This window comes from Seriola lalandi, unplaced genomic scaffold (assembly GCF_002814215.2).
Source record: "Seriola lalandi dorsalis isolate HSWRI2012SDOR001 ecotype SW California unplaced genomic scaffold, Sedor1 jcf7180002053680, whole genome shotgun sequence".
Lineage (NCBI taxonomy): Eukaryota > Metazoa > Chordata > Actinopteri > Carangiformes > Carangidae > Seriola > Seriola lalandi.
The window spans coordinates 136,738-149,518 of record NW_019524233.1 but is presented as its reverse complement, the minus strand read 5'-3'; the positions used below and the strand labels follow the sequence as shown (position 1 = coordinate 149,518).

Below are 12,781 nucleotides of genomic sequence, written 5' to 3'. Positions count from 1 at the left end.
CTTCAAACCTGTTAAACCTTTCAACCTATAACAATCTCAAATGATCTTTTCACTGCGTGATAGATGTTCAAGGCTGAGAGTGAATGACAAAATAGACCATGACTTCATGTGTTGAGAAAGACAAGGCCAGAGAATGAAGAGGTGGCCCTGTGTGTAAGAGTGAAGGAAAGGAAAAAAAAAGAGAGAGAGAGTGACAGAAAAGAGGCAGTGGAGCAATGGAGTGGAAGGAAGAGGTGGGGGCACTGATTGTGAGCAGGAAGACGGTGTGACAGCTGCTAATCAGATTAGCCTCAGCCTTGGCTGTCTAATGAGCATCCTCCTTTGTGACAGTCATCTCACAACGCTGTCAACCATGAACACAGGCTCAACAAGATTCTCTATAGCCTCTCTTCTCCACAGTCAGATTAGGGAGGGAATGCATCAAAATGGAACCAAAACAAAAGAGAAAGAGAAAGGGAGGGGAAAAGAGAGAGAGAAAGAGGGAGAGAGAGAAAGATGCTGTGGACTCAGTGGGGAAGTTTCATTCATGTGTGAGCGTTGCGGATCACAAAATTCTCCCCTCTAATGCTCAAGTATCTCTCCGCCAGAAGGATATGTGTTTCCTCTAGTTCCACACAGTCTCTCTCTGGGCAGATTGTCTGTCTGTCTGTCTCAGTGTCTTTACAACACAATGCTCCGTCCAAGACTTCAGAGTGATTCAGAGCACAGCTCCACATCTACTCAACTGAAACTGAAGCCGAGCACAGTTAGGATTAATTGCTTGGCGCTCTCTTGAGCTGCACAGAAGACTCAAATCACACGCCGTCACTGTGGTTGAGAGAATATGGTCTTGCACATCACAGACTAGAGGTTTTCTTATTAATAAGAGAGAGGGGGAAGGTGGGAAAATGAGAAAGAATCAGAGCCTGTGTCATATTGAGGGTAATGACCTGTCTGGACGTCTTCATCATGTCACTACGATAATGATCATAGATACTGGGGCCATTACATAAGCAATTCACCATGGGCTGACTTCTAACTCGCATTAAATTTAGGAGGCACCAGCCAACCCTTAGCTAACATTCAGTTTGTATCTCTTTGTGTATTTTATTAATACAGTATATCCTTCTTGTCTGCACTGAGATCCTAATAAAAACATTTCATTTCTCTCTCTCCACAGGGTCCTCCAGGACAGCACGGCCCACGAGGCCCTCAGGGGCCCATTGGTGGAGAGGTAGACTTTTTATGTGTCATTGTTTTTTATCACATATTTGGGTTTAGATGTGGGCATGACTATCATGATATATGATGGAGACAGCTTCATCGAGGGAGGAGAATACTCTATACACTGAGGGGCACAATTCAGGCTTTATTGCAGATTATATCAACAAGCTGTTCATGTGCATCTTCATAACACAACTGTAAATATCCCTTTCCGTCTTGCTCTAAACCATAATTCTAGCAAAAGCATTTCAATGAAACATACACAGACTGCACAACAAGTGTTAAATTAATTGAAACAATAGATGCACCAGCATGGTTTAGTTCATTTGGTAATTTGGTCTAATTAGCATAACCGAAGCATTACCAAATATTATAATTGATTGTATCATAATGAATAAATGTGCATACATTTTCATAACTTCTATCAGATTTTAGCCTCATAGCCTTGCATTTTTAAGTCACTGAGGTCTGAAAATTCTTATTGTTTATTCTAGTTCTTTTTCACAAGTATCATCAAGGCTAAATCATTATTTTTGCTTATTTCATTTTTGTATATTAAAAGGTTTGTATTAACCTGACTTCATTCCACATACCCCGTGCACATATTGGAGCCATATTTTGAAGTGTTATGAAGAGTCATAAAGAAAACATGATGAATCATCTTTTGAGTCTAGAAGAATCCCATTCAAGACACAGTCGTATCTCAAGTTCAAACTGAACAGTAGCTGATCCTCACACACCACAGATGATTATATTTTCCAGCCCCTCATTTCTACATATACGGCCTACCCTCCGCTGCGTTTGAAACTTGAATTATTAAACAGTATTAGGATATAATCCCTAGGAGAGAGTTATATTTACTGCTCTATGAATCATTAAGATGTATTAGACTATCATCCCTGAGAGGCAGTTATATTTACCTCTAGTAATGGCCGTCTCTCTGCAGCCTCTCATACCAGTCAATTATTCAGCAGCGAGTTGCAGAAAGCTGTGTGAGCCACGGTAGTGCTTCATCACAGGAAGCATGGAAATGCAGCGGTGCAGAGATGGTGGGATCCATAAATGGACTGATACAGGAAAAGTGGAGAAGAGTAGGAAAAAAAAAAGGAACGTGGGGGTGGGGGGTGCCGGTGATGGCATGTGAGGAAAGTAGCTGACAGCAGGAGCTCGGTAGTAGTGCTTGGCTGTACTCAGCTCTCATGTTTGTACACTCTACCGAAGACATGCTTTTACTGGGTTAGTCTCATGGCACAAAGCACAATACACTGACATGACATGCGAGCACGCTAACACGCACAAACACATACACACTCACAAACAAACAAACTAACTGAGTCACACAGTAGGGGGCCATTTCCCCCTCCCTCAATCAGACACTATCCACATTGCAAACTTGACACACTATTTATCCTTGTGTTGTGATAAATATGTTCCAGTTTCAGCGTTCTGTTAGCAAAACTGCTGACAAACCAGAAAAATAAATAAATAAGTACTGCACCAAGAACTTGATTTTCAAGAAATCAAATGAATATTTAAAACTTGCCCTCATTTTTATAATATTCTGGTTCAAGCTGTTCTCTCTCTCCTCCTGCCACAGGGTGCACCTGGAATGCCTGGTGGAGTCGGTCAGCCTGGACTTGTTGGAGAAAAGGTCAGCATTTCCCATCAGCAACTACGCCGCGTGTCTGTGCACATACAGTAGAATGCTGGCGTTTTATGAATATGGGCTTGTCTGCCGATGTGTGTGTGTATGTGTGTGGGGTGTTTTTTGGCTTTACTGAATGTCCCCTCTCTACCAGGGTGAGGACGGTGAGGCTGGAGACCCTGGATCAGTTGGAGAGCTTGGCACTGCTGTGAGTCGCATCACCTCCATTCCTCACTCCTGGCTTCCTTACTCAAAGTCATCCCTTCTTTCCTTTATTCTCCTTGCCCTTTCAATGATTGTCATCTGATTTGCTTGTGTCCCAGGGTGCTAAAGGCGATGTGGGGGAGAAGGGTGACTCTGGCCCTCCCGGTGCAGCTGGGCCTCCAGGACCCAGAGGAACACCAGGCGAGGACGGACCCAAAGGCAACCTTGTGAGTCTTACTCTCTAGTTCAGTGACTTTTTCTTGCTCTGATTGCCAGGTCAGTCTGTTAATGTCATGCATATAATGTTTTTACCCCTAGGGCCCTATTGGATTCCCCGGAGATTCAGGACCCCCTGGAGAAGCTGGTGTCAATGTGAGCATTATTGTTATGGTTATTTTAGTAGAAATTGTCATTCACTTCTTTTTTGATAACTTCTCCTGTATGACATTTCTTCATTTAGGGAATAGATGGTGCACCAGGGCCTAAGGGAGACAATGGAGAACCTGGCAAATCAGTAAGCAGTGTCTTTTTTTTATTAATTAATTTACTAGCAATATTATTATCTTTTGTATGCTTAGGTAAAGTCTTTATCCTCTGACACAGTGAAATGTAAAGTCTTCATTTATGTGGCTGGGCTTTTAGTGTTTTTATGACTGGATGAAAAGGTGTTTTAGTTTAAGTAATTTTTCTCCTGCAGGGACCCCCAGGAGCCTCCGGAGAGCCAGGTCCTTCAGGACCTCCTGGACGGAGGGTGAGCTTAGTGTATTGCTTAAGTTTGTATGCATGTGTATGTAACTCTGTGTATTTGCTTTAGTTAATAGCTCTTGTCATTATCTTAGCAAGATTGCCTTTCTCTACCTCAGGGTCATGTAGGTGCTGCAGGAAAAGAAGGGAAGCAAGGCATGAAGGGAGCCAAGGTAAGGATGAGGACTGGCACTCAGTGGTTGAATATGTCGCCTTTTAACAAAATCTTTATGATCTTTTTGCTGTTAATGTTGTCCTGTCTGTCGCTCTCCCTTTTTTCTGTAGGGGACAATAGGAACCCAGGGTCCAGTGGGTAAGACAGGCCCAGTGGGGCCCCAAGGACACCCAGGAAGGTCTGGCCCAGAGGGGTTTCGAGGCATCCCAGGTCCTGGGGTTAGTACACCACGACAACCATCCGATTTTTAACAATATGAGGTCCTTTCTGTGTTTATGTTTAATTAATGTTTTGGCATAGTGTAATCTCCATTTCCTCTGCTTATTTTACAGGGTGAACAAGGTTTAAATGGGCCACCAGGACAAACTGGACCTCCAGGACCAATAGTAAGATCCTTATATTTGCCTGATAATGGAGCCTAGCAAATGAGAGGGGGTTTGGGACATTAATAATGATAAATCGGGATTCAAACCCAACACAACCAAACCAGATTTCATATACCGACTCTATAGCATTGATGTGACCAACTAATGCATCTGGCATCGTTAACAGGGGCCTCCAGGACTTCCGGGATTAAAAGGAGACCCTGGAAATAAGGGAGATAAAGTAAGTGTTTAGCCTTTAATATAGAGAACACTGTGTACCAGTGTAAACCATGGGAAACAATGCTAATGAACCATACATCTGTCTGCAGGGACATGGTGGGTTGATCGGTCTAATTGGCCCCCCAGGAGAACCTGGTGAGAAGGGAGACAGAGGCCTGCCAGGGAACCAGGGTACACCGGGGCCTAAAGGAGATTCGGTACATATAGTTGCAACATGATGTGTCCGATACATATGTAGAAGTAATATTCCTTTACCAATTTACCAGCAAGATATGTTTGTTCTCATTTCTAGGGTGGTGTCGGCTCATCTGGTCCCACTGGCCCACCAGGACCACCAGGACTGTCAGTAAGTGACACAGCTGTTACAAAAATATACTTTTCTATGATCCAGCTCTATGAGATTATCTTTCCAGCCACCACATGTTAAGTTCTTTGATTTTGCCGAGTGTTCAACACAAAAGATGTGACAATACACAGATACTTTATAGGAATTGTTTAGTAAATACTTAAAAGAGGTAAGTAAGAGATGGAAGAAAATTATTGCTATCTTAGATGATAAAAAGAAAAATTAATCTGTCTTCTCAACACAGTGGAGTGATGAAACCTGTTATTTGCTGATATTATGTGTGTATTTGTGTCAAAGCTGCATGTCCAAAAAAATATAACCGGAGAGTAGTTTGAAATTGTAATTGTTGAACTGCCCGCATGAAGTTTATACCCATCGTCTGCTGCATCTCGTCAGTGCAGATGTAAATGTAATTTGTCTCAGGCATCAACCTTTTAGTCTTTTACAAAGATTGTGCAGGTATACAACAAACAGATGCAAAACAAATGTTAAGGAAAGAACACAAGAGCGGCAACGAAGCTTTTAGATACTGTCACTCACTGATTTAAAAAGACATAAAAAGATTTTGATCTCAGTCCTGTTATTGATTTTCGATGACTCAGTCGTGAGAGTTCAGACTTTGACCATAACCTGTCCTGTTGCTAAGCAGGCGCTTCATTTTCCAGTGAATAGCTGATTACTATTTTTACTTGAGCGATTACACAATTTTCCAACTTTTAATAACTTTTACACTTTTATTTATGTTTTTTATTGTTTGCTTACGTCTCCTCTCCACTGTTAGGGTGCAGCTGGTCAGAAAGGATCGAAGGGAGATTCGGTGAGTCCAGTAGTCTGTCTTATTTATACATGGCCACTCCTGTGCTCAGGCCTCAGCTTGGTTCACAGCTGCTGGGAGCATATGCTGGGGAAGAGAGCAAAAGTGTGTTTGTTGGCTAAAATGTACCACGCTTCATAACCATAATGCTCTACTGTGTTTACTGCATGTCTTTGGAACTAAAAGCCTGCTGTACAGCTACTCTTGCCTTGTGTGTGATTTTTCCATCGGGTCCCTTTTAATAGGATTTGGTTCTGGTGTGTGTGATGTTATGAAAACCACTATAGTGTGTCTTGAGAGCCAAGGCTTTGACCGCAGAGTGCTGATGCACAAAGCTGGATAATCCTATAAAGCAGCAGCCATATCTGCCTGGATAAAGCCGGGGTTTAGCCAAGTGGTGTGAGAGAGGCTCCAGGTGAGACATGATTGACACAAACTTTTGTCCTCCTCTATTCTACAGGGTGTTGTTGGTCCCAGAGGAGATCCAGGCCCAGCTGGCCCCCCAGGACCCCCCGTGAGTACATCCAATGATCCACATCATGGCTTTCTCAGTGCCAGCTTCATGCCCTTTCTTTTCCCTTTCACCTCTTGCTCACCTCTCTGTGCTTCCTCCAGGGACCCCCTGCTACAATGGTTGAGCCCCTTCCCATCAGGGAGGGCAGGCGGAAGAGACGGAGGCACTCTGATCGTGGAGGAGGAGCAGCCGCGGCCAGGGAGGAGGATGTGGATCTGGACATGGAGGAGTTCCTCCAGGGAGATCAGCCTCTGGAGGACGCTGAGGGAATGGAAGAAGTCTTTGCTACCCTCTCTTCTATGAAAACTGAAGTGGAGTTGATGAGGAGGCCCTTGGGAACCTTCGAGAGCCCTGCCCGGACCTGCAAAGAGCTCATGATGGTTCATCCTGATTACAAAGATGGTTAGCATAAACATAATATGATGCCTATTTCACCATCGACTGGACACGTCAGAAATGAACATATTCTTTAACATACATTGTTTTTTAATTAAGATGCTGTTTGTCATTTTGCCAGCTGCACTTTATCAATTTGTTATATTAACATCTGGCACTTGATTGATTGATGTCTGCTTTGTGCACTTTGTAGGAGACTACTGGATAGATCCTAACCAGGGCTGTAACCGAGACTCCATTAAGGTGTACTGTAACTTCACAGCTGATGGAGAGACCTGTCTCTACCCCGACAAGAGGATTGAGATGGTAAGTCTCCAATGTCACACTGTCAGCCTTTACAAAGCCGACCTCATCACACTGCATCAGAGCACAAATAACTCCTTACATCCCTTGAGCCTAAAATTTTTACACAACATCCTCCCTCTCTCTCTCTCCCTCTGTGTGTCTAGGTGAAATTAGCAGCGTGGAACAAAGAGAAGCCAGGAAGCTGGTACAGCCAGTACAGGAAAGGAAAGCAGGTACAAAAAAAACAAACAAAAAAAAACAAAATAAAAAAAAACATCAAACCTCACCTCCTACTATTAATTTCAGCTAGCTCCGGAACACCAGGCGGTCTTTTTCAGCTAGCTAATTGAGAGTGTTCGAGTGATATTCATGCATGTGATTGACACTGATGTGTTGGCAGGCATGTGTGTGTCTGTGTGTATCCACCCATGAGCACGTGACTACATGTGAATGTTTGTGTTTATTTGCTCAGTGTACAATTAGGTATCAGTTCATTAGTCTATGTGCAGTGAGAGAGCAGATTTTGGTGTTGCCAGCGGTTGTTTTCAGGAGTGCCGCACACAAAGTCATTGGCAGCTCCGTCTCACTGACTAGTATTCAGGGCAGCACGCTTAGAGCACTGGCTTTTCATGCGCACCTGATCAGAGGTCTCATAACCCTCTCAGATAATCACAGAGTTGCCAGTACAATTGCAATTCATTGGATTTCTTTCTCACACACAGTGCCTGGATTTGCTTAGATGTTTTTTTTTTTTTTCCTTTAATTTTCTTAGTTTTCCTTTCTGCTTCACTTTAACTGGCTTCTCTGATTCTGGAGAAAAGTTGCTGTAACTTTTTCAATCTTGCTTACAAAAATCTCTTCATAAACACAGGGAGATGTGACGGAAATACGATGGGAACCCAAACGTTTCTGATACAGTCTCTCATTCAGTGAGATCTCGTGTCATTTCAGGGTAATGGGTTACATACTCTCTGCCTCTGTCACACTCTAATGTCTGTGTGTTTGTGTCATCCAGTTCTCCTACAATGACAGGGATGGGAACCCTGTGCATGTAGTTCAGCTGACTTTCCTGAAACTACTGAGCGCCACGGCCAAGCAGAGCTTCACCTACACCTGCCAGAACTCGGCGGGCTGGTTTGACAACGCCTCCCGCTCCTACCAGCGTGCCCTCCGTTTCAGGGGCAGCAATGATGAGGAGCTGATGCAAGCCAAAAGCCCCTTCATCAACGCAGTGCATGATGGATGCCAGGTCAGTGCTGGGACATGCCAGGGACAGGGACTAGCTGGACAAACAGGAATTAGCCTTTATGAAATTAATGTGTTTATCAGTTGTGTTGCTCCTGTCAACTGGTACATGATTCAGTAAGTGGGCACTCATCAAATCACTGACTTGAATAGGGGTTTAGGACTGAGTGGAGAGAGCTAGTTAGTTGAATTAAGCCGAGCAAATTCTAATAGCTGGCTTTAATTTTTCTCTTTCAGTTCCGCAAAGGTCAGGACAGGACTGTTCTAGAGATTGACTCCCCCTCTGCAGAGCTGCTCCCTATTATAGATGTGGCTGCAGCCGACTTTGGCAGCAGCAACCAGAAGTTTGGATTCCAAGTTGGACGAGTATGCTTCAGCGGTTAACATCTTGCCAGCAACAAACGAACAAACAAACAAACAAACAAACAAAGAAAAAAGACCTGCACAGCAAGTTTTTAGTGAAAGAAACTGGACTTTTACCGCTGGCCCAATCAATATTTATTACATTATGTTCCTGTATGTGGTGGGTTTGTGGTATATTATTTAAGATTCTTCAACAGCCAATGAAATAGGTTCTATGGCTTTACAACAGCAATAAGAAGAATGGCACGAAAGAGGACATGCAACAGTGGGCACAAAGCACATTTACCAAAGGGAAATATTCCAGTTAGATATATTTAATTTTAAGTGTTTTTGTTTGTTTGTTTTTTTTTTTTTTTTCACTGAGTGTGCTCTAATTGATCCTCAAGAATTATGAGGACCGCACCACTTGACAATGACCACGTAAACGAGACGGATCCGTCCGATCTCTGTCATTCTGTGGTATGGGTCGGTTAAGTGGGACTTCTCAGATCACAGACGAGGTAGTTGCTACCTAACGTTTTACAAAAGACTGAGACTGAATAAATCAGAGAAGTCGTCATACTCATTTGCATGCTCGGATTTCACTATAATGACAATTGCATAGCAGCTGTGAACTAGCCTAGCATATTAATTCCACACAAGCGCCATAATTAATTTCCTGTGTGCAGGAATGATAAATTGTCCTTTTTACCCTTCAACTGCAGTTTTTCGCAGTGAATTACCTTGATTAGTATTCAATAGGTGTAGCTAGTTACTGAACCCGACACTTACTTGAATGGATAAGGTTGTTTCCTGCATTGGACTGCTTCCCTCTATGGGCTTGATAAGAAGCTATTTGAGCCCCCCATGTTTCAACTGACTATAGTACTGTACATGTCAGACTTACATCCTTTCTACTGTGGTATGTACTTGCTTTGACATACTTCAGAAACTAGGATGGGGATGTTTCAGGGCAAGAATTAAGAGAGATTAAAATGTTCTCTGTTCTCTAGTCTTAACTGCAGTCCTTTATACCGAGAGACGTTTTATGCTCTATGTCTTGAAAGCATTTTAGAATTGCTGACATATCCTGTTTTCACTTTTCTGCCCTACTCGAGAGGTTTTTGCTTCTCTGTTTTGTTCATATGTTGAAATTTGGAACAGCATATGCTGCTCGTTGTTCATTTGACACGATTTGCTCTTTCAGTGGTGCTAAAAGATGATTCTGTGATTTTTGTGTCACTGTGTTTGTGTGTCTCTGTGGGCAGGATTATAGGACTGGAGAGGAAAGGGGTTATTGCTCTTTCAGCAGCACCAAACATCCTCAGAAGCTGGAGACATAGTCTGCTGTGTGTTTTTTTTTTTTTTTTTTCGCACGTCTTCTGGCTGATTGTGCCAATTTCACAGGGCCGGTGAAAGGAGGTTAGGGACAGTTCAGAGCAATGTGGTTGATCGCTTGAAAGGGAAAATCCACTCTTAGATCAAAATTGAGACTGTGCTGCTCCAGCAATTTTGGATGGTAAATCCAGTATCTACATACACAGACATCTATTTTCCCGAAAATAGAAATTACAAGAAGAAGACTGGAATTTCAGTAATGCTGTAACATTTTAAGAAGTTGATCCACTGCAGATGTTTTTTCTCAGACTGTTATTTTCAAATAACTTTTTTTAATTGTAGAGCTATGAATCAGAAATTGTCCTCACATCCCGGTACAACTACTACGATTGCTATTATAGTGTCATAACCAGTGTTCTGTATCGGTGGAGCAGCTACAGGATTTGTCTTTAGATTACTTTGTTCCCACAGTCTGTCTCTGCATTTTGGCTTGAATTGTCTTCTCTTCTTCAAATTAGCAAATAGAGCTGTGAAATATTACAGAAATGACATATGTACTGTATGTGAATTCTATTTTTACGGTTCATTTTCCCTCCAGCAAATGAAATTTCTTAATGCTCTGCTCACCTCCTCCAACTCAAACAGTAGACTGTGTACCCAGCAAGTGCAATTTTGCAATTCACTCCCACTGCTGTATTTGTTTCATAGCATTTTAACATTCCAGTGATTAACTCCTCTCCTCCGGTCTCCATCCTGCGCTGCCCCTCCTGTGTATAGTGTTTGTTGTACTAATTTTATATACTGTACAGTTATTCTGAGGACTTTATGAGCAATAACCTGTTGCCTGAATGAAAAACAAAATGTACTTGTTCAAAAATTGATGTGCGAATAAAAACAAACAAGAAATCATTCGGTTTTCTTTTTCCTCCCCGGACCCCCCACGGGTGGGTCAGAACAACATCCATGAGGGCACGTGGCTGTCTGCGATGTCCAGTGAACGTTTAATAGGCAAACAAGGCTCTTCATTACCAACCAGTCTGCGACATTCACTCAACAAGCTCGCAATCAGCATCCCCACACAGCTGATGTTATCAACTGTGATTTGCTCCCCAGTTCATTTATTTCAATTAGGCCTGTTTCAGTCCTCAAGAGGGGAGGTGGGGAGGAGACCGAGGAAAGGGAAGGATGGAAGGATGGATGGATAGTGAAAACAACAGAAGAGGTCAGTAATAAAATGGCTGAGGATAAGAAGCAGGGGTAGGAGATTTGGTCGTGTTTTGGTGGCGGTAGCACCGGCTGGGCTGATTTATATCTATGTGAGACAGACAAAAAGATATGGTAAATGTCCCAGTGACTTTGTGTTTTAACAATTTCATCGTACCCCCATATATAATTCTTTCTCTTTGTTATCCCGTCTGCCTTCTTATTTCTGTTGCTACCACAAACGCACAATCATTGCTTTTTGCTGCATTCGCTCACAGCCATGCACATCACACACAAACTGTAAGCAAAGGAGTGCGCACGCACGCACGCACGAACGCACGCACACACACACACACACACACACACACACACACACACACACACACACACTCTAAAGCCTGTTCTCTTGCACACATTAAAGTACAAGACACTTATCCCCTTTGGGGCCCATTGTTCAAGGTTAGCATCAATGGCAGAATAAAGGTTACCATGTTATTTTTTTTTTACCTCCTTTCTGCTCTCTCCCACTCAATTGAATTTTAACCACACTAAGCTCTTGACCAGGAAAGGTCATCTGTTGCCACTACCTCAGAATAATGATCAAGCAGAAGAGCAGTGTGACTGTCAATATGGTATTTCACAGCACTATGCCCTTTCTCCTCGCTCGCATTCCATCCTCTAGTGCCCATTGTTCCTGTGACATTGTGTCTCCAAAGTCTTGTTTCTCTTCTGCTGAGAACTGAACCTTTGTTACATAGCATCGCTGTACTGCTATGTACAATTATTATCTCGGTTGAGAGCTGAAAATCTTTATTCTAGACTAATATACACCATGACTGGTGGAGGCACGGCGTGGGACCACTGCAGTGGCCAACAAATAATATCTCATTTTGAGTGCGAGGGAATAGTCTGTCAAGGCAGTGCGGCACACAGACACACTTCCCCTGGAACAAATTCAATGCAAAGAGAGTAAATGTCTCACACGTCATAAAGCGACAACACGTTCCACTTTCGCAGCACTCTACCCTCAGAATTGAGTTGTCAAACATGACAATCATTTGGAAAGCATTGGTACACAGACTCTCCACTGTGCCGAGATAAACCAGCTTGAGCAAAGCAATAACAAGAGCTCTTCATCCAGCTGATCCTGGAGCTCAGCTCTGTGAAGTCTGGCTGAATCCCATGGAATTGCAGTCCCACGAGAGGAAATTTTTTATTTACGCTACAAATACAAACATACAACATCTATACAACAATGCCGAAAAATGCGGATGAGTGAAAAAGCTTGTAGGATCAAGAAAACAATCTCAATTCTAGAAATGATATGATGTGTAGTTTGCTTTTGTTTTCTGCTGTCATAAAAACATAAATACTATCCCTCTGTTCTCTCGTAAACTTTTATAAAACTAGATAAGAGTACAATATGAATTTATTATTTTATGATTCCTTTACATGTTCTAAAACCTACAAATTGATAAAGAACAGGTTGAGATTAAAGGGGCTCTCTGTAAGTTTTCTCTGCTGCCAAACGTGGTTTCTTGCCAGGAGAGGGGGGTGGTGATTGGCGCTTGATAAAAGCTTCGGCCATTGTTGCATTTACAAAACAAAGGTTAAAATACGCCCTCTGAGCAGCGCTACACCTTCATGGCAGATCTGAGGCTAGAGCGAGTCACTTTTGGGAAATGACGAGACGGCCCGGGGCTAGCTGGTTAGCGTGCTAAA

The 12,781-nt window shown here is 42.8% G+C and overlaps 1 protein-coding gene across 4 annotated transcripts in view; it reads left to right on the top strand.

Moving 5' to 3' along the window:
- col5a3a (collagen, type V, alpha 3a) overlaps positions 1-10,765 on the top strand; it is a 52,820-nt gene extending 42,055 nt beyond the window's left edge. For all 4 annotated transcript variants that reach the window (XM_087172718.1, XM_087172719.1, XM_023401418.2 and 1 more), the window contains 20 exons: positions 1,160-1,213; positions 2,801-2,854; positions 3,003-3,056; positions 3,172-3,279; positions 3,371-3,424; positions 3,513-3,566; positions 3,750-3,803; positions 3,916-3,969; positions 4,082-4,189; positions 4,304-4,357; positions 4,524-4,577; positions 4,666-4,773; positions 4,869-4,922; positions 5,704-5,739; positions 6,197-6,250; positions 6,352-6,652; positions 6,840-6,952; positions 7,096-7,164; positions 7,947-8,180; positions 8,414-10,765. In XM_087172718.1, coding sequence (XP_087028844.1) covers positions 1,160-1,213; positions 2,801-2,854; positions 3,003-3,056; positions 3,172-3,279; positions 3,371-3,424; positions 3,513-3,566; positions 3,750-3,803; positions 3,916-3,969; positions 4,082-4,189; positions 4,304-4,357; positions 4,524-4,577; positions 4,666-4,773; positions 4,869-4,922; positions 5,704-5,739; positions 6,197-6,250; positions 6,352-6,652; positions 6,840-6,952; positions 7,096-7,164; positions 7,947-8,180; positions 8,414-8,560 — 1,818 coding nt within the window. In that variant the 3' untranslated portion in view covers positions 8,561-10,765. The remainder of the gene's footprint in view (positions 1-1,159; positions 1,214-2,800; positions 2,855-3,002; positions 3,057-3,171; positions 3,280-3,370; positions 3,425-3,512; positions 3,567-3,749; positions 3,804-3,915; positions 3,970-4,081; positions 4,190-4,303; positions 4,358-4,523; positions 4,578-4,665; positions 4,774-4,868; positions 4,923-5,703; positions 5,740-6,196; positions 6,251-6,351; positions 6,653-6,839; positions 6,953-7,095; positions 7,165-7,946; positions 8,181-8,413) is intronic.
- The last annotated feature ends 2,016 nt before the right edge of the window (positions 10,766-12,781 follow it).